Raw genomic sequence first — 20,769 nt, forward strand, 5'->3', positions numbered from 1 at the left:
TGGGGCTAATTTTGATGATTGATTAGACACACTAATCAATGCAATCAATCAAAGAATTCAACCCTACGATCAATTGCTGAGCTTTATGATACAGGGTCAAGGTAAAGCATTGCGGCTATGATGGTAAAAACAAGCCTCGTGGATCTTTCATACAAGTGGAATGCCTCTGGCCGTCTCACCTGTATCACGCGGTTCAATATAGCAGCAGTGCTGACTTTGAATACTACTCTAACTCGCACAAGATGTTCAGTGATACATGGCTACTCTTATGTCCACTTTTTATGAACTAGACCAATAAACTTACAGAGATATGATGGCTATTCAACAAAAAAAACCAACATGGCAAAGTTCACTGACCTTACATGACCTTTGACAGGATGTTCAGTGATACTTGATTACTCTTATGTACAAGTTTCATGAATCAGATCCATAAACTTTCAAAGTTATGATGGTAATTCAACAGATACATCCAATTCGGAGAAGGTTCATTGACCTTTGACCTTGGTCATGTGACCTGAAACGCGCACAGGATGTTCAGTGATACTTGATTACTCTAATGTCCAAGTTTAATGAACTAGACCAATAAACTTTCAAAGTTATGATGGTAATTCAACAGACACCCCCAATTCGGCTAAAGTTCATTGACCCTAAATGACCTTTGACCTTAATCATTAGACCTGAAACTTGAACAAAATGTTCAGTGATGCTTGATTACTATTATGTCCAAGTTTCATGAATCAGATCCATAAACTTTCAAAGTTATGATGGGAATTCAACAGATATCCCCAATTCGGCCAAAGTTCATTGACCCTAAATGACCTTTGACCTTGGTCATGTGACGTGAAACTCAAGCAGGATGTTCAGTGATACTTGATTAACCTTATGTCCAAGTTTCATGAACTAGGTCCATATATTTTCTAAGTTATGATGACATTTCAAAAACTTAACCTCAGGTTAAGATTTCGATGTTGATTCCTCCAACATGGTCTAAGTTCATTGACCCTAAATGACCTTTGACCTTGGTCATGTGACATGAAACTCTAATAGGATGTTCAGTAATACTTGATTAACCTTATGGCCAAGTTTTATTAACTAGGTCCATATACTTTCTAAGTTATGACGTCATTTCAAAAACTTAACCTCAGGTTAAGATTTGATGTTGACGCCGCCGCCGTCGGAAAAGCGGCGCCTATAGTCTCACTCTGCTTCGCAGGTGAGACAAAAACTGTTCGTAAGAGTGATTTAAGACCGACTGGTGAACTTTCTTATGCGCTAAATAATCACCCATGTACATTTAATGGTGAATATCATTTACCACAAGGATTACCCATCTTAACTTATGAAAAGCTTTATGAAACGGCCCCCAGGTAACATGTAGGTCTCGTCCGAATCACAATGCCGCTCGACCTTCTAACAAAATCGCAAGTTTTGAAAGTAATCATTACTAAATGCATGATAAAATATTACTTTCCCATGACTGAATGTACACAAATAACTTGCAAATCAATGTTCTTCCTCTAGCCACGATGAAATAGAAATTTGTCAAACAAAACAGTTTACATCTATCTTCTATCTTGAAAATGGAAACCATTCAAATATTTCTCCAGGTTTCCATGATGAGGAGAAAAGAATGATATCAAGGCTTCAAGGTAAACCATATAATTTTTGGTTCGACTGGAACAACATTTGTGCAGAATGAGTTGCTTGGGATTATGCACATTTCTTCAATTTGAGTAAGAGTCCTGGAGGCGGTAGAGGGGTTACTTGGCGGCTAGACTGGTTCTAACACTCCCACTGCTTGCACTTAGGACTTTGGTACCCCTTTCTTGCTGCTTGGCTGCCGCCGCCTCTGCCTCGGCCTGTGCCTGGAATTCAGCCACCCTTTCCAGGAACTGGACAAAGAGAGAGGTGAGAAAGAGAGATTTTGAAAGATTAAGATTTGAACACATTCACATGAATCAAAGAAAGCGCATCTACCAAATCCTGAACAAAATAACATTTCTTATTTTTGTGGGGGGAGGGGTTGTTTCACAAATAGTTAAGTGAGACTTTAACAATCTCATGCTCAAACACAATGCGTACATGTTATTTAACACTTAATCTGTCTGATTGGTTCGCGGTAGCATGCGTCCCGTGTGCATGAGATGACCGGTGCAGTGAGCCAGTGATGCATTATATACTGCGTGCACGTGAAAACTCAAGTCCAACTCTAAGCGGATATAGCAAGAAAATATTTGCTATCAATTGCACATTTCTGTTTCTGATAACTTTATTAGCAGAATTGATTTATATTTCTTATTGCAAATAACACACCAGCAATCAAGTGTAAATCAAGACTTAACTGCAAGACTTCTGATTGACTTTGGAACCTAAAATTGATTTGCAATTCATTGTAAGTTTCTTGCAACATCCCCCTAAGTCACAAAAAACCTCTGTGAAACATCCCCTGGATATGTTTCACATAAATCTTTCAAATAATAGCACATTTACAAATGTCTTCTGATTTGGCTCTTCTAACAAGTAACATAATGTTGGTCACTTCTTAGAGAAGCATAATACCATATATATAATCTCTATGTGTAATGAAGGCTTAATTTAATTTTTTGCATGGCTTTTTAGAAAAAAAGCTATGATTTCAGCACAGATTCCACAGATTCAAATCTGTTGGAATTACATCATGAGATGCGTTGTTCCTCAATTTCGGTACAAATCAATTTTGCTAATAAAGTTATCAGAAACAGAAATGTGGAAGCGTCGTGATGTAGCGGTTCTGACTCTCGCCTTGAAATCAATGGGTCGTGTGTTCGAATCCCACCATGGCCTAGCGTCCTTTGGCAAGGCGTTAATCCGCACTTTGCCACTCTCCACCCAGGTGTTAAATGGGTACCCGGTAGGATGTGAAAGCCTATATGTAGTATGCCTAGCAATTGAGTCTTGGAACTCTTGTTGGAATGCTCCCCAGGGAGTGGAGAAGGTGCATACATTGTATGCGGGCATGCAAGGATCCGATGACCGGGGTAATAATATGTCTGTAAAGCGCTTAGAGACGTCGTTCCGATGTATTAAGCGCTATATAAATGCGGAATATTATTATTAATTTCCCATCACTCAAAGTCTTGGATATTAAATGTATTCCAGCGAGAAGATCCTTTGATTGTGAACAAAGATTTCAACTAGGTTAATTGTAACCTAATTTGCAACAGTTAGAACTGCGACAGTAATTTGCATTTGATTGTAATTATTTTCTCGCAACACCCCAAGAGAGAGAAAGGTCGTAAATCAAATGCATCATTGACATACCTCCGGTTTCCTGGTTCCCTTTTTCTCGATGAATTCTTTAAAGGAATGCGAACCATGGAGAGGTGCTAGCTGCTCATCCATGGCAAGGCTCTTCTTCTTGGAATCGGACATCTCCTTATCCTTCAGGGACTGGGGATCTTCCAAGGGCTGTGTGAGGTATTAAGAAGGAAAAACCTCAAAAACCATGGCCTTCTTCAAGCTCAATCCATCATGCTGTGCTTCACACCTCATTATAAACATTGGCTTTATTCAAGCATGCATTATCAATGAAAGGATCGTATATGTAGAAACATTATTCGTCAATACGGTACAAGTTACGAGTATAGAAATCAGTGGATAAGATTGTGATTTAAATTTGTGGGAGGAACAGGTACCTAAAGAATGTTTTAGTACATCACTTTTTCATCAGTTATTTTTCTACTCTTTTGAACAACGATCTGGAAATGATCACTAAAGAGCTCTAAAAAAAATGTAGACACAATGTAAAAGTCATGAAATTTATTGATACAACGTAAATACATGAAATAGGGGCTGCAATAGGCAAAGATATATGCAACATATAATCTCTTCAAATTCATAAACCAGTGTTTCGCAATTTTCTTTTCTTTTTCAAGTCTGACTCATTTTAGAGACCAAGTCAGCAACATCGTGGCAGATGGTTCTGAAGTCCTGCAGTAGAAGCCCAAGAACACAGTGGCAAGATTAAGTTTTGAAATCATTATTATCATAAATATTAGTATTAATATCATCACCACCATCACGATTACATCCAGGGTTGGCAATTTTCAGGAAATTCAGGTATTTCCTGCCCGGATGAGAAATACTGGGAAAAAACTTGTAAATTCTGGGATGTACTCAAGATGTACAGGGAAATGCTAGAATATGCTTGAGCAATACCCGGGCAATACCGGTGCCTAAAAATATTCCAGCATAAATCAAAGTATTTCCCTGCATTTCCCATATTCAAAATTATTGAAGCTGTGGTTTACTTGTATTTGCCACCAATATTTTCTACTCCCGCCAAACTTGTTAAAAGAGGAATCCAACCTAAATAAAAACTTGATTTTAGAGGAAAAGAAAAATCAGACAAGTTGATAGATGAAAGTTTGAACAATTTCAGACTAACAATAAGAAAGTTATGCATTTTTTAAAGTTGTAAATATTGGTAATCACCAGTCCTATGGAGACCTCAAATCGGCCACATGTTTGATTTGATGTCATGTACTCCAATACATAAAATGGCTAAAATGTCATTTTTTTTTCAAACGCTTTACTTCAAATTATATTTTTCTATCATAAAATAAAACATAAAACGATATATTAGTTACCTGGGCTATATTCAGATTACTGCCCCAGGGAATGGGTACTTAGAAGAAAACCACAAATCCCTGATAATAAGGTATTTTGCCTATGTGGGAAATTGTCCTTGCCCTTATCAAAAGTTACTTACACAAATGCAAATTTGAAATCCACACAATCTTAGGGATCTCAATTTTAAAGCAGCCATAACTATCTGATTGCTTGTTCGATTTCTTTCAAACTTTCACCATTCTGGGTTTTATAAAAATAATTTTTCTCATTTCCAACACAACATTTCATGACCAAAGCTGGATTCCCAACCATCATCATGATAATGCACACCACTTCTAAAACTCAAATCCTTGCAGGAAGAAAGCCCTTACCTCCGTTGCCGGTCTTCTTTCCCATGTCCTTGGTTTGAGGTACCATGCTCCGTATTTCATCTTGACCCAGCTAGGAGTGTAATTCCCCGAACCATACTGTATTTCATGCAAAAACAAAAAAAATTGTAAATCTTGGTGACAATAATCTAATTCAATAGACATGCTCAAAATTATTGGAACATATTTTCTGTAGATTCTACATGGATACTTGTAGTAAAGTGGTCCAGTGGAGCTGTCATGATCTACTTGCTAAGTCTCTATAAGACTGTAGATTACAAGGTACAGCGTATGAGGTTCCATCCCGCTGTGGCACTGAGGTCTATTGGCAAGACAATGATCTTGTAGAATCTGCAAACTTGTACAAGGTGAGATAAATGGGTATCTGGCAGGAATTCAATTCTTGAATGAAGTGCTAGAGGACCTCATTCGCATCTCTGCTAACACCAATGTAACAATTGCTATGAGGGTAATATCTGACAGTCAAGATCCCTATACAGTGCGTATCAAAAAAAAGTTTACACTTTGAAAAAGACCTGGGAATTAAAAATTATACAACATGTTGGTATTTGTTTCACTGATTATTTTGGGTTTAGGTCTCATCTTTCCAATAAAAAAATGTTTTGACAGAATGTTACACTCGAGTGAGCACTGTCCATTTTTGAAAAGCTTGCAGAAATCTGTTTGCGCAGAAATGCTTGTTTTCAAGCTGTGTCAAGGGGAAAGGGCGAAATCAAACTTACCCTGCGAAACATTTCTCATACATTTCCCATGCACTTTTAGTCAATTGAAATAAAAACAGATACATTGAAGCATTTTGTGAAAATTTTGCCACCCAAATTGAAATGTTAACATTTAGTAAGCACAAACTGTACCCTTTTTGTGCCAGCTGGATCTGAGGATATTATCTGAACAAAAGTTTATATCAGACATCTCCAGCATTTTTTCACTAGTTTTTTAATCATTTAAAGTGGGTTTACATTTCACTTTTCACAACCGCGTAGCCAGGATTTCATTTTGGAGGGGGCGTTAAATCCACGCGAAGCGTGCCAACACTTACAAAGCGCGCTCCCTAGGGGGTGGGTGCAGGGAGGGGGAGTTTCCCTCTCCTGCGCGAAGCGCAAAGCTTTTGGTGTTTCATTAATTAAAATGAAAAGGAGCAATCTCTCTTGTCTCTATTACCTATATCAGCTCCAATTCAGTTGGCGATTTTGAGCCTTGTTTTCATGAACCTTGTTTTCAAAAGTGATTGTGAACGCACAAAAAAGGAATACAATGGAGGAAATTAAAATACTAATAACCCCGCGCGAAGCGCGAAAGCTAAAGCTTTTTATCAATTTTTTTCATGGAAAGGGTCCCGAGAAAAGGGTATTCTCAAAGATATATTGAATACTTCTCTTGGAAAGATCAGAATTGATTACAAAGATTTTAGCGACAGTACATATCTTTAACTCGCAAAACAGAGGAAAAGAAATATATTTGTCGGGAGGAAGATATTCCTTCCCGCGCAGAGCAATGAAACTCTGAAATTTCAAAGGGCGGACGTTTCATAAAATGCAGGTATCTTGTACCACATCGGCTCTCATTCAATTGATTTTCTAAGATTATTTAACTTCATTACAAGGAAACTAGTGCGCAAAAAGTTGAAACTTCTCTGATTTATTGAAATTATATTAACAAGGATACCTCATTTCTTTGACTTATCCTGAAGCGCTTCATTTTGAATCAAAGACACGTAAGTGTCATTAAAAATTACAAACTGAGGGCGCAAAACAGGACAGGAGATGAATGTGCAGGGAAATGACATGAAATTTAATAGAATTTGATTTTTAAAAAATATTGTACTTTTTTATTCAATACGACACGAATTTTATACCTTCCTCTTTTTAAATTAGGAACCTTTTTCCCCAAAAATTATGGTTGTTTATTAATGAGCTGAAAAGCTGCGGGAGAACTTGACTTTATGGAGGTGACGGCAGAAACTGATATAAAGATTTTTACCCACCCGGAGCCGACCAGAAGTTGCGCGATAAAAAAAGGATAACTTCATATACTTCGGCCTAATTACCTTAATCTAAATCCATGCCCTATATACATTTGAACTTTAATTGGCAAGAAACATAGGGAAAATAGGGTAAGACAAAGGATGGGGGAAACAATGGAGAACTTCAAAATTGTCATTTAACCGCGCGCAGCGCGGAAGCAAAATTCATATAAAAATATAGAGAAAGAATGAAGGAGTTTCTCTTTTGAGAAAAAAAAAGAATAAAAAGGACAAAAAAACCCACAAAGCTACCTTTCTTCCCTTTCCTCCCTTCCCTTTTCCTTTTCTCCTCTCTTTTTCCTTTTTGGGGACGTTTTTTTTGGGGGGACCACCCCCACCGGCTATGCGCCTGACTTTTCATTCAATACTTGTTTCTCCACACTTTTCCCAAGCTTGACAATGATTTACTAAATGAAAATCAAGCCTAAGCCATTTCATTTAAATCACAGCTCAGTGTAAAGCAAAATACGTCTCAATGGCCTCGATGTGTGGGGGAGTGGGGTGGGCGCAATGCACTCTTCGAAGTGTTTTGTGCAAGGAAACAAGTTTTAAAAGGTAAAAGATATCTTCAAATCAATTTTACTAGCTAAATTCCATGTGTTCTTTATGAATAAGGTCTACTTTATTTGCTTAACTATTTAAAAGTTCTGCGCAAATCATTTTTCATTAACTTTTCAAAAGTAAGTGGTGCTCACTCAAGCGGAAATATTTTTTTGACAGTTATATCGTCATTTGCTTACATAGATCTGTACCAATGTTAAAATGTGGAAAAATCTTCAGGATATTACAATTGTGTAATTTTACATGATTTTTTCAAAGTGTAAACCTTTTTTTTGATACGCACTGTATAAAGAACTATTAAACTTTAATTACATGTATAATGCATTCTGTGAGTAAACCCTGATGTGCCAATATCGGATGGATTCTTTCAACTTCGTTGTTCAGACAAGATGGCAATTACAAGAAATTTGCCACAAAATTTGATAAATTGTTTGACAATAATGGCAGACAATATTAAAAGCACTAACTGTGACCTTTTTTTTGGTACTATTTGATGATTGTATGTTGATAAAATTCAGAGAAAAAGATGGGCTTTTTAGCTGCTTAAATGTCCGGACATTGGACCCCCGTCGTACTATTCAACAGCAAGTTAAGACAAGACAATATCAAGGACATACCACAACTGAAATTCCTGTTCCTATTTTTTTCTCCAAATGCTGAATATTCATTGCACCTGTTTGCACTTCTTATCATTTGTTTCAATTTAAAGTGCAACAGTACATGTACAGATAAGTCTAATAAATATAAAGAAAGAAAATTAAATGCTGCACAAAACACAAATTATCCACATAATTTTCGAAAGAGGCAGCACTTGAGGCAATTGGAAATTGTTTATGCAGATGTATGTCCCCCTCATTTCTTCCTTTTCATTCAAAATCTCTAGCATCTTTCAGAAAATTGATTTGACTCACCAATTCTTTCTGTTTCTTCTCCACCTGTTCTAGAGTCTGTGAAGGGGTCTCTTCTTGCGAAACTGTTGCCGACATCCGGAGCTCCGCAGGAACGTTTGTCAGCTCAACGACATGGATTGGCACAGAGAGGGCGGGCTTTGTCTCGTAACCACTCGCAAAGAGACTGTGAATCGTTGACTCTTCCACATTATTGCTGTCCCCGCCCAACCCTGACACCCAGTCGCAGAACTCTTTGGTGATTGCTTTGATGTGTTCATCTTGGGACGGGGAGTCCTGTCGTTTCTGCTTGGCCCTACGATCCTCCTTCTGCTGCTCTTCTTTGCGAGGCAACCATCTGTAGGGGTTCCGGACCTTCTGGCCTTGTGACGACCTGACAACAGCAACAGAAATACATTCAATTTAATCTTTTATTGGTTGCAAACATGAGTGCATATTGCAGGTCGAATTGTATTGATAGATGAAATGGTTGACAACTGCACATTCCATATTTACAAGAAGTGATAATTACAATATCATTAAATGTGATGATCTTTATAATTGCTGAAAGGAGGAAGGATACACATTGATAATTATGCAATATGCATACATGTCAAAAATACTCAAAGTTTTCTGGTACAATCTGAATCACATTAAGAAGGAAATACTGGGAGTCAGCAGCACCTTCCCTTTTTGATGGTTTTCCTTGACAACCACTGTTATACAGATTTCTAACGCAATAGCGATGTGGTAGACCATTCTATAAGAAAGCTTTCAAAGTGAGAACTTTGATACAAACAACACAGTAACAGAGTGGATACCATCATTGGTACAGATTGTTAGGGGCCAAGAGATGGCGTACTTTCACTTGTCCTTTATGACTAGTATTGACTGGAAGCTCTCTCAAATCATTACATGAGGAAGATTGACTTGAGTTAACATATTCATACCACATCAATTAAGTAAAGATATGCAAAGTTTTGATGAGTACCATGAAAGAGTGCCTGCCTCAATTTTCTTATTCTTTACAATCTACATTCTTCGGATCAATTATGTTTTTAAATAGAGTTTATAATAAAATGAATCAAAAAATTCTCTTTTGACAAGATGCTGCTTTTTTGTTTAAAGACAGAGAATCATTAAAAAACACTTCAATGCTGCTATGAGTACATGCCATGCAACATACTAGTATAACCCAGATAGTAAGAGAATATAATGAAAGATTCATTACCCAGCTGATGATTTTGTAGATGATCTATCATCATCAACCTTCTGCGCTACACCAAATGAGTCTGTCATATCCTCTCTGTATTCATCTTCTTCGTCAATATCACTGCCTAGGTTCATCTCTGGATCAAGAATATCTACAACATCCTCAAAAACCTAGTAAGAAAATGAAGAGTAATCAATATCATTTATTCTTGATTTATTTGTCCTTAATTCTAAGCAAGATTGCTCATATTTCAATATATGTGTGATTTATACAGCATATTTACAGCGATTGCATCAGTATTAAGAAAAAATAAGCATGCACTATTAAAGTGAAGCTACAAATAAAAAAAAATCGACCAATCACAATCAGGATTGTGACGATTTTTTGATAATGTTTGTCAGGCAGGCACGGTGGGGAAAGAGACCACACTTTCTGATAGTAATGTGCCATAAAATTTAATATTCAAGGATGGGACATGTCTCTCTTTTCCAAGTGGTGCCCCCCCCCCCCCCGATCCATATATGAATGCACATCCTCCACAGTGGCGCACACAGGGGATGGTCACAGGGGTTCAAACCCCCTTAATTTTTTTTTGATACCCCCCTAATTTTTTTTTTGCTTGTCATTTTTTGGGGTTAGGAAACAACCTAAAATTGGTGGTATAGACCATTTTTTTTTTTGGGGGGGGGGGAGTTGTCAACATTTCATTCAGCATGAACCCCATCCCCCTTTAAAAAATCCTTATGTGTTATCTAGTGTTTTTATGTATTGCTGTCTGTTGTTTGATAAAACCAGGACCCCATTTCAAAAAACATAATTGATATGACATCAACTCTTGCTGGAATGTCAACGGACATGACAACAGTGAAAATTTTCCTTTCTGATTGGCCCTTCCAATGAAAATTATCTTGCCAACTTCTTATGAAATTGGGCCCAGGTTTCATCAAACAACAGACAGCAAGGCTCAGCACCACTTTTGTGTTCAGAGTCAATGAATGGGATACTAGCTGCAAAGGAACATATGCTTTGGACTAATCAAATTCTTTAATTAATAAGTAGTTAGCACAACCAAACACAGGACAAAATAATGAAATCCTCACAATGTCATGAATTGGTCTGCACAACTTTGGATCACTTTTGAGACATGACACGTATAATAATGTTCATCGGCAAAAGTGGTGTTATTTGCCTCCACAATATCTTTAACACCATGACACACATTGCTGACCTTTGTTGCGTCATACATGTATCTCAAAGAAGTTTGGGATTTATAAATCCTAAAATGGACAATACTTACATCTGGGGGCACACTCTCTTCAAGATGAGGATAAAGAGCTAGAGGATGTTGAAGGAGCCCGTATTCCATCTCATCAATATGATCTCTTCGCTGTTGCTGGAGCGGTGTGACGGTGGAGAAAGCAAGCTCCTCTTTGGTGAATCGCCCCTTGTTGACAGCTCTCCTATCTGCAAATTTTCGCTCTGAATCTCCATGAATGTTTGGTTCCAGTGTTTTTGTACCCTGATATTTGATAAGGTTAGAGATTGGAATGAATACATGAAAATAATCATTTAACCTCGCACACAGTAAGATAACAAGACCAAGAAACAGATTTAAAGTAGAAATATATTGAAAATCTTAAAAATGGAGAATCATATACATGTATCAAAATAAAGGAGAAAATAAGGATCACACGATGGTGTACATCATTTATCATGGAGACCGATGAAACTCAGTTAATTGATAGTATAAAGTTCTCTCTCTGAATGCTTCAAACAGGCAGAATTATGTCCGCGAAATTGGGGCGGTGTAGCTAGCACTTGTAGCAGCTGCATGAGCTGGTAGCGAATCGGCATGTACATGACTTGTGATCGTCATGCAAGTTGAATTTTCATCATCATCATCATCGGCGTAATTCCCCCAATTTACCTCCAACTACGTCACTTTGTTGTTCACTTCATCATCATTCTCTTCATCTCAAAATCATCAATTTGAAAATCCAAATCTAGATAAAATTCTGGGTTTTCTTTCATTTTGTGATCAAAGTATTCAGTGACAGTGTGGAAAAAACGTACCCACGCAACAGGTTTTGCATGCAAGTGGAGCTTCATTTGGGAGAGCCAATCACGCCTCTCGTACAGACAGTGACGTCAAATTCGAGTCAATTCAGAGACCGATGCGAGGCATATTTCGGAGAGGCATTACAGTGTTTTTTAATTGGCGATTTTCACCTTTTGTATTATTTTCGGTATTTTTGAATGACCCACTGATAATCCCCACATCATTACCTTTCCATTGATATATAATAAGACTACATTCATAATCAATACATTTCTCCTTTAATGAAAATCAAATTACTACCCTTATCCTCATTATTGTCACTAATTTTATCCTTTCAATTTATAATTCTTATCTTTGACTCACTATTACCTGTAAAAACCAGAGAACAATATATTAAAAGTGTACCAAATCTATTGTTCTCTGGTTTTTACAAGTAATAGTGAGTCAAAGATTTGTGTTTGATTGAAAATTATGTCTCATACAGATAACAAATAAACAGTACGCCTATGTCCATACATTTCCATGAAAAGGAACAAAAAGCTCCAATGTACATTACAAACGTTGTTTACTCTGTATGTAAGCAATATACTGTACCTTGTAAACTGACTGACCATCAACTCGAGGTGGAAGCCCATCTCTGAAGTCGTCAAGACCATCTTGAACAAAAGTCCATTGACCACTCTGCAATGTTTTTGAGAGATCACCTGGCTTTCTACTTTTGAGAAATCTTGTGCGTAACCTTTCTTTGAACCTGGTGATAGAAGAGAGAAAAAAAAATAATTTACAGGGCCTACACCTTTAAAAAAAATTGTTTGGACACAATCTAAGCTGATCTAATTTTCTGTGTTGCTGTTGCCTCTTTTTTTTCATGGAAAAGAATTACAAGTAGGAATCACATACCAGATTAATGGGTGGGTCTGTCAGATCATTTCATTCATAAATTGGCTCTTGGCAGTGGCTGGATGCAGACGTCACGTAACAAGCAAAGTGTACGAGCCCCCTAGTGCTTAACACTATGATAATGTTATCTGTTTTTTGCCACTGTGATAATCACTTTTTCACTGCAACCACCCTGCCTGTGGGGAATCTACATGTAGATCCATCAGTAATACAACACACATTTAAAATGTCATTAAAATCTCACTTTTGTACTAACAAGTACTCAGACCCATACAGATGCAATTTATTTTTCGTAACTTGGGGGTCATTTTTGTATTCACCAGAGAGCTAAAAAAACTTGAATTTTGGGCATGTTTATGTGTAGGCCTCTGGCAGAAAGTATATTCAAGAAAATTATCATTCAACGATCTCTATTTTTAATTTAGAAAAAAAAATCATTAAAGGATTCACTTTACTTAGATTAGAGCCAAGTTATATGTGATCGATCATACCAAAATGAGAGACAAGTCGCAAATCAAAGTTCCTCGGAATTTGACAAACCAATAAAAAAGTCAAAATATTGAAGATTTCTTTTTTCATTTTCTGATCTTCCAAGTTTCATAATTACTCTGTGAAAAAAAGTGAGTGAAATTGATGACGGGAAAGTGATAAAAAAGTAGCTTTTCTGCGAGTGTTTTTTTTTGGTCAGTTAAGAAATTTCTGATACTTGGCACGCTTGACTTGATTGAATTTCGCTTCATACTATGCTCCGCCCCTAGCAACGTACGGCATTGTTGATTGGCTATTCACTTAAACTCTTGTACAACTGGCAGCGGCCGACTGGCTGCTCGCTCGATCGCTTGGTTTAATTATTCAGCTTCAAAAAAAAAAGATCAAAAGCATTGCTTTCAATACGTATTCTGAAATTTAAAAGGGGGGCTTCTTGACATAGTTAACAAACGGGATACAACTTCTAAAGGGTAGACAGCTGGCAGCTGTCTGTTTCGAGGAGTTTTTTAACATTTTTATTTTTTTCTCCTCGTACGTTCAGCGGAATAATCAACATAACAGAGACCGAAGCTTTTGGTCTACTAAATGGTTATTTTTTGGTGATAATGGTACCAGGTGGGGGTGTTAGTGATAGATTGATACCTGATCTAGAGTATTAGCCTTACTATAATCGCGGAATAAAAGTCATGCAGAAACGTAAAGTATTAACACAGTTTGTTTGCGATGATTAATTCACTTAAACATGGACATGTTGAAGATTCTCTCCATCATTTGCAAGTGATCGGGATGTTTTCAAGACAAAAACATTTTCAAAAGGGTTTAAATCCTTAAAAGTACTGTTTGTTCATGAATGTGAGTCAATTGATCTTCAGTACCATAAAAAAAATGACGCGATTCGCATACTGTCCCCAAGCGAAAGACAGTGAAATCAAGATGGCGAAGTAATCACGATGGCAAATTTTTCGTTTTTTTAATGAATTCTTGTTTACACATGAAATCAATATTGTAGAAATGTTGGGAATGAAGTTGTATCCCATGTAATTGATTTAGGGCTAGATCTTTTAGAAGGAAAGTAGAAATCTTGGGGGCGAAAGTTTGAGGTTTTTTAGCGGTAGATGAATGCAATAGTAGAATCCCTGGCTTCGTTGAGAGTAAGCATGTACGTTAGTAAATGGAAATTAGTAATTTTGGTCACAAAAGTGATATTTTAATGATTTTTTAAAGTGTGTGATATGTACAGCATTGGCACACCATAGTCCTACTACTAGTCCTACATAGTCTTGAGGACGCAATGATGATGACTTTTTTAGATATGTAGTATATTTCTTCATCATTGACGTCTTGACACTCTCTCCATAGTGCCTTCAGCGAAGGACCAAAACAAAGATGGATTCCCCCAAAAAATCCATCCTTTTCAACCGAAGTCAGGAACATTCATTTAATTTTATTAATTTAATATATAAATTATTTATGATCACAAAATAAATTTTAATATTTGTTAAATAAGATTTTTTATCTCTAAATTGTTCGTTAAGACGGCATTGCTTTCCGGAAGTACGTCATACATAAGCGGTTCAAGGGTCGACGCTATTGTATTTCCGTTGTTTACATGTGGAACGAGGGGTCTACGCGGCATCAGTTAGGTAAGAAATCTTCATTTTTTTACATTTTTAAATAGTAATATTTAAAACCTTCCTACGCATTAGGCGTAGGAAGGTGTAAGAATTAATAAAATTAAATGAATGTTCCTGACTTCGGTTGAAAAGGATGGATTTTTTGGGGGAATCCATCTTTGTTTTGGTCCTTCGCTGAAGGCACTATGGAGAGAGTGTCAAGACGTCAATGATGAAGAAATATACTACATATCTAAAAAAATCATCATCATTGCGTCCTCAAGACTAAGTCCTACAACTAAGTACGAGTCCTACCTGTAGTGTAGATTCCCCACAGTCCTACCTGTAGATTTCCCACAGGCAGGATGGTTGCAGTGAACAAGTGCGTGACAAGGGACAAATAAGCTTCCAGCTGTTCTAGTTCTACATCCAAGTAAATCCAAGTAGGGCCTAGAACTTAGTGCTCGAAAACTTGAATTTTGGGCATATTTTTGTGTACGCCCTTTATTGGTGAAAAATGATATGGCAAGACAATTGTAGTTTAGCAATCTCTTAAAGAAAAAATAATTTAAAGAATCATATTTAGAGCCAAGTTATGATGAATAGCTATAAGCCTAAACTAAAGACAAAGTCTAATGGAACATGACTTGACTTGACAGTGTCAAAAAATCAAGCATTTGTCCCAAAGAAAAAGAGAAAATAAGCCAAACATTGCATTGCCAACCTTATTTCACCACACGGAGAGGAGTAACAACAGAGAACAAGGTTATATCATAACATAACCTTGTTCATAGAATGAGTGCCTCGCAATACGTGTGTGACTGTGAGTGTGAGTCGCGAGTGGGCGGTAAGGTTAATCAGCTTCGCCATAGGCCTACACCATATTGGATGTATGGGACTACAATATATAGAATGAACTTCCTAAAAATGCTTGTTTTCTCACCATTCTTGATTTTGAATCTTTTTATCACTGAGAGTCTTTACAAGCGCCAAGTCGTATTTTCTTTCCGCCATTTTATAACTTGACTGTTATCCGAATAGGTCCTTTCAAATGGATGAAAATTGAACTGAGGTTCTCCGATTTCAGTGGGACAAATTTACTATTTGGGCAAATCACTCATCTGATCATTTGATATGCGACAAGAGAATGTACATCCTCTTCCTCATCTTTGACAAGGAAAATTCTTTATATCAATCGATTTTTCGAAATATAATCGTGGAAATTATAGAATATGATAGCTTTCAGCATCATAAATAAGCATTAGAGATGATTAGTTTCCTTTCAAATACGTTTAGACACTTCTTTTAATATCAATCCGCCATCAACAGTTGGTTGCTATGGAGATGGGTGACAGGTGGCTCTCGCTCTCTCGTACTGTCGCTCGACGTACTTTGACTGATGGCCCCTCGATGCATGCCCCTTTTGTGTTGTGTTTGATAATTTTGATATATTTAATTTTCCCAATAAAACGTATTTGATACAGGCTTATTTGATATATATTAATTTATAAACAGTATGGACAGAAAGGTTGAAACTACTGCTTCTGCTCATCACCTCTACTCGCCGACTCAAGCCAGCACCTCCTCCTACTCAAGCTGTTTCAACTCATCAATCTCTTCTGGTATTAGTGGTTTACAGTCCTTTTCATGACTACATTCAAGAAAGATTACTCTAAACCATAGGCGGAAGCGGAGATGGGGGAGGGGGGGGGACCTGTCCCCTAAATTTGAGGTGGGGGCGGTCCCCCCTAAATTTTTTTTATTGATAACCCTTTTTTTTTTGCTTGTCAAATTTTTTACCTGCATGTGTCCATCCCAAAATTTCTGGTGGACCCCCCTTAAATTTTTTTGGCTTCCCCGCCAATGATCTCAAATTCCCACTTTCTCGCCTATCCATTTCTTTTTCTTTCTCTATAATACTTCACATGGTGTACCGTACGTAAACCACATCAGCGAACATTGTGATAGGGCTTTAACGCCATCCAAATAAAAAGTGACAGATGAAACCATAATTTATGTACAGTTTTTACTTACCTGTATACATAATTTCTCTAGGTCTATATGGGGTGCCCCGCAAATTTTGAATTTTAAGCTCAGTTTATGGCTATCATTTTATGGAGCTTGGTCGCTACCCTCACTCGCACAAATCATATAAAATGTATATTTCAGGATCTCGTATATTTTACAGCAACATGGCGGTATGCAGACCTTTTTACCCTTTGGGAGGGGGGGGGGCACAAACAATTTTGAAACACCTCAAAAGAGAAGGAGCAAAGCGGCCGAGCTTGTCTTTGGGGCACTTTTGCATATTCTTAAAAGTGCCGCAATCGAATTTTTTTGTGGATTTTGTAAAAATAAAATCTGTAAAAAAAAGTTTTCGAAATTTCAGGGGGGGGGATGAGAACTGCCCCTGCCTCTTATATGCTGCGTATGGCCATGTTTACAATTAAAAAAAATATATAAGCTTTGAGTATTTGACAAAGATTTCGTTAATTGTACTCCCTAAAATCAAGAACACAGAAACAATTCATTGAAATGATTAATATCATTTTTTCATCACCTCTACTGTTCAATTTCCATTCATTGTATTTATTATAAATTTTAAGTTTTATGGGCAAAATGCGGGAAAAATTCGCTTTATGAAATCAAAGATGAATTGAATTCCCGTATTTGGTTGCTTCACCCATTTGCTTATACCGCTGGCGTAAATCCGTGTTGATGGGTGGGGGGATGACTGAAATATTTTGGCATTTTTTTGCAATCATGTTATAGATATGCAAAGAATTGTCATTGATATGTCCACAGTAGCGCACCTTGGGTCACGGCATTGTGGGGGCACTAGCAAATTTTTTTAATCACTGAGTGAGCGCGCGAAGCGCGAGCTGAATTTCTTTTCATATTCACACCTAAAAAGGGACATTATAGTCAAATTTGTGTAATCCTGATAGGTACCTGTTTTGCTAAACAATGCGAGCGCGAAGCGCGAGCTGAAATTTTCGTATATTTTGACCCCAAACAGCGAGATTTTAAGGAATATATTTTAGGAATCCATTAAGAGTATGCATATCTCACCATAGTCATCTAATGCGAGTGCCAAGCGCTTGCTGATTTTATTAGAATTACATCTGAACACATGAAACACTTTTGTAGTCATTGCAATCATGATTGTCATACGCATCTCACGAATCAAAATATTGCGAGCGCGAAGCGCGAGCTGAAAATTTAGATAATTCAGACCTGAAGTGGGGCATTCTAAGGTTTCTTTGTATGAATTAACTAGGACCATACGTATTTCATTAATGATGCGAGCGCGAAGCCCGAGCTGACAATTTTTTATATTCATATCAGAAGGGACATTTTAAGGACTGATTTTAGGAATTCATGAAGAGCAGACATATCTCATCAATCCACTAATGCGAACGTAATCACGGACAGGAAATGTTTCATACTAGACCTTAGCATGGGACAATCACTTTTTGAGTCATGTAAAAGAAGCATATGACACTACATAAAAAAAATGATAACTCAAGTGCTAGGAAATAAATTTGGTTTATATTGACTTGAAAACGGAATGTTTTAGTACAACAGGATTATATATCTCGTTAAACAGACAATGCGAGCACCAGGAACAATGAAGACGTAGGCCCTGGGCAAATTATTTTTCATAAAGTTATGATAAAAATGTTATGATAATGTAACATAATTATGATATAACATTATAATGAATAATATTTTCTTCTTTCCCACTACGTTTCTCTTCCTTTCTGCCTCATTTCTCCCTTCCCCTTTCCCTTTTCCCCCGTTTTTTGTTGTTGGTCAAACGATGGGGGGGGGGGGTGAGGCATGTGCCCCCATGCCCCCCTGTAGTTACGCCACTGTACTGTATGTCCATATGGCAAATACCCCTCCGATATTAATATCGGATATTCCATCTTAATCCCTTCCCCAAAACCCCAACATTGATGAATTGGAAGAAACGGGAGTTTCTCTTCAATGTTATGATAAGGACGTAAGCATTTCGTTTGGAAATGGTGAACTAGCTCTTTATTTGCATTTTATGATTCAATAATATTGTTTTATTTGTTAAGCGGTATTTTAGGAAGAATTTTCACCAATAAAACAATTATCTCTTGTGATTTTTTTGCATTTCTTTCGTAAAGAGTGTGGGGGGGATGTTTGTACAGGCCACCCCCCTCCTCGAAAAGGGGGGGGGGGATATATCCCCCATCCCCCCGGGATTTACGCCAGTGGCTTATACCATAATGGCATTAAGTTAGTGATGTAGCTATAAAAGGGTACAATGCAAAGTATGCACAGTGCATGGGGGTTATATACGCCATTGTAAATTATACGAATTAAAGGGGGGGGGAGAAGGTAAGAAAATCATATCCCATCTATATTCCATTTCCAGAGGAAAGGTACAAAAAAGATTGGGGGGGGGGGGAGGAATGGCTAGGGGAGAAACAAAATGGCGATGTTGAAAAAACAACAGCAAACAAACATAACCTGTTATAACGAACAAATCAATTAAAACAAGCAATACACTTTTTCATCTTTTACTGTTTTAATTGTAAACTTTATAACAGTCTATATACATATTATAACTCTCATAAATTTCCCCAAGTGCAATAATTCGTACATGAACATCATACTTCAAACAATCTTTTTTCTGATCAAAGAAGTGCAAGGTATTGAAAAGTGAATAATACTCACATTGCATTCTGATAAAATATATAGGTCTATAGCGTTGATTTTCAATAAACCCTATTGTTAACACACACTGTAATTTAACTAATGCAAATATAAATATCTCCACAATCGTCCACGCGATATTACCAATAGTTCATTAACCCGACATTATGCCCTATTGTATACAAATGCTTGAAATTCAAAATTTATTTATAATGGAATACGCCTAAATGAGCGAGTACTGTATATCAAATGTATTTACATCATTTTTAACAAGAATATGCAAATAACATGAATAATATATATAATATATGTCTCTATGATAGAACTGATATTTTTGGTATCATTTATTCGAATATTCACTTCATTGCAAAGACGATATAATAGTGTTTGAAAGTTCTTTGTTTTTCGAAGTAATAATTCTATGTGCAAGATATAAATAAGAATGAAGTGAAATGAGCTGTAAAAAGAAAGTCCCATGCCATACCCCAACTAATACAGTCGGAAAAAGTGCAAGATTTCCTTTATATTGACAATTTATTAGCAAATTCAATAGTTATGATATATAAAATAAAAATTATTCATTTTGAAATTGTCATTTGATAACGTACGTTAACCAGATATTGTTTTCATATTGTTTTTGGTGACACGTGCATTTCGGCCTGTATTGCACAATTCCGTATTTTAGACTCTTGCTCAAAACAAACCTCCAAATACGTATAATTCCAATGCTGCTTCTCTTATCAATCTCTTGCAAGAATATTTGCATTGTCTTCGCATAGGTTCTCATTTTGTAGCGTAAACATCTTGGTCGAGGACAAAGATGTTCTAATCTACAAAAAAAAAACGTTTTGCATAGGAAAAACACAAAAATAGATGAAATGTACAATATTTCTATAAATTCTTGCCATTCTAGGTGACATTTCATCCTCAGTTCCATTCCAAAAGAGGCAAAGGTAATCAAAAATAAAGACACATTAGGTTTCTGATAGTGCATTAGTAATCAGCACAACAAGAAATATACGCTCTTTTGGTGAAAGCGCTATTGATCATGATGAATATAATAACTATGATCCAGCAATGATGATGATGATGATAATAATGATAATAATGCTAATCAATAATAATAATAGTAATAATGATAATAATAACAATAATAATGATAAAGATGATGATGATGATAATAACAATAATAAGTAAAATAACAATAATACTAATAATGAGGATAATGATAATAATAATGAAGGTGATGCTTATGAAAAATAAGAAAATCAATGTAATTATCTAATCAATAGATTACTTAATGAGAATGAAAACGTAAATTATTAGAAAGGA

The 20,769-nt window shown here is 36.6% G+C and overlaps 1 protein-coding gene across 1 annotated transcript; it reads right to left on the reverse strand.

Annotated features, from left to right (window-relative positions):
- Positions 1–1,502: 1,502 nt before the first annotated feature.
- LOC121413035 (protein FAM47E-like) lies at positions 1,503–15,875 on the reverse strand. Its single transcript, XM_041605800.1, has 8 exons — positions 15,689–15,875; positions 12,338–12,494; positions 10,982–11,203; positions 9,703–9,854; positions 8,496–8,865; positions 4,983–5,078; positions 3,301–3,447; positions 1,503–1,892 (listed from the first exon to the last, which is right to left on the reverse strand). The coding sequence occupies exons 1-8, from the start codon at positions 15,757–15,759 to the stop codon at positions 1,761–1,763; spliced, it is 1,347 nt and encodes a 448-aa protein (XP_041461734.1). The 5' UTR covers positions 15,760–15,875; the 3' UTR covers positions 1,503–1,760.
- Between the last annotated feature and the right edge of the window lie 4,894 nt (positions 15,876–20,769).

The sequence above is a fragment of the Lytechinus variegatus genome, chromosome 1, assembly GCF_018143015.1.
Source record: "Lytechinus variegatus isolate NC3 chromosome 1, Lvar_3.0, whole genome shotgun sequence".
In the NCBI taxonomy this organism is placed as follows: Eukaryota; Metazoa; Echinodermata; class Echinoidea; order Temnopleuroida; family Toxopneustidae; genus Lytechinus; species Lytechinus variegatus.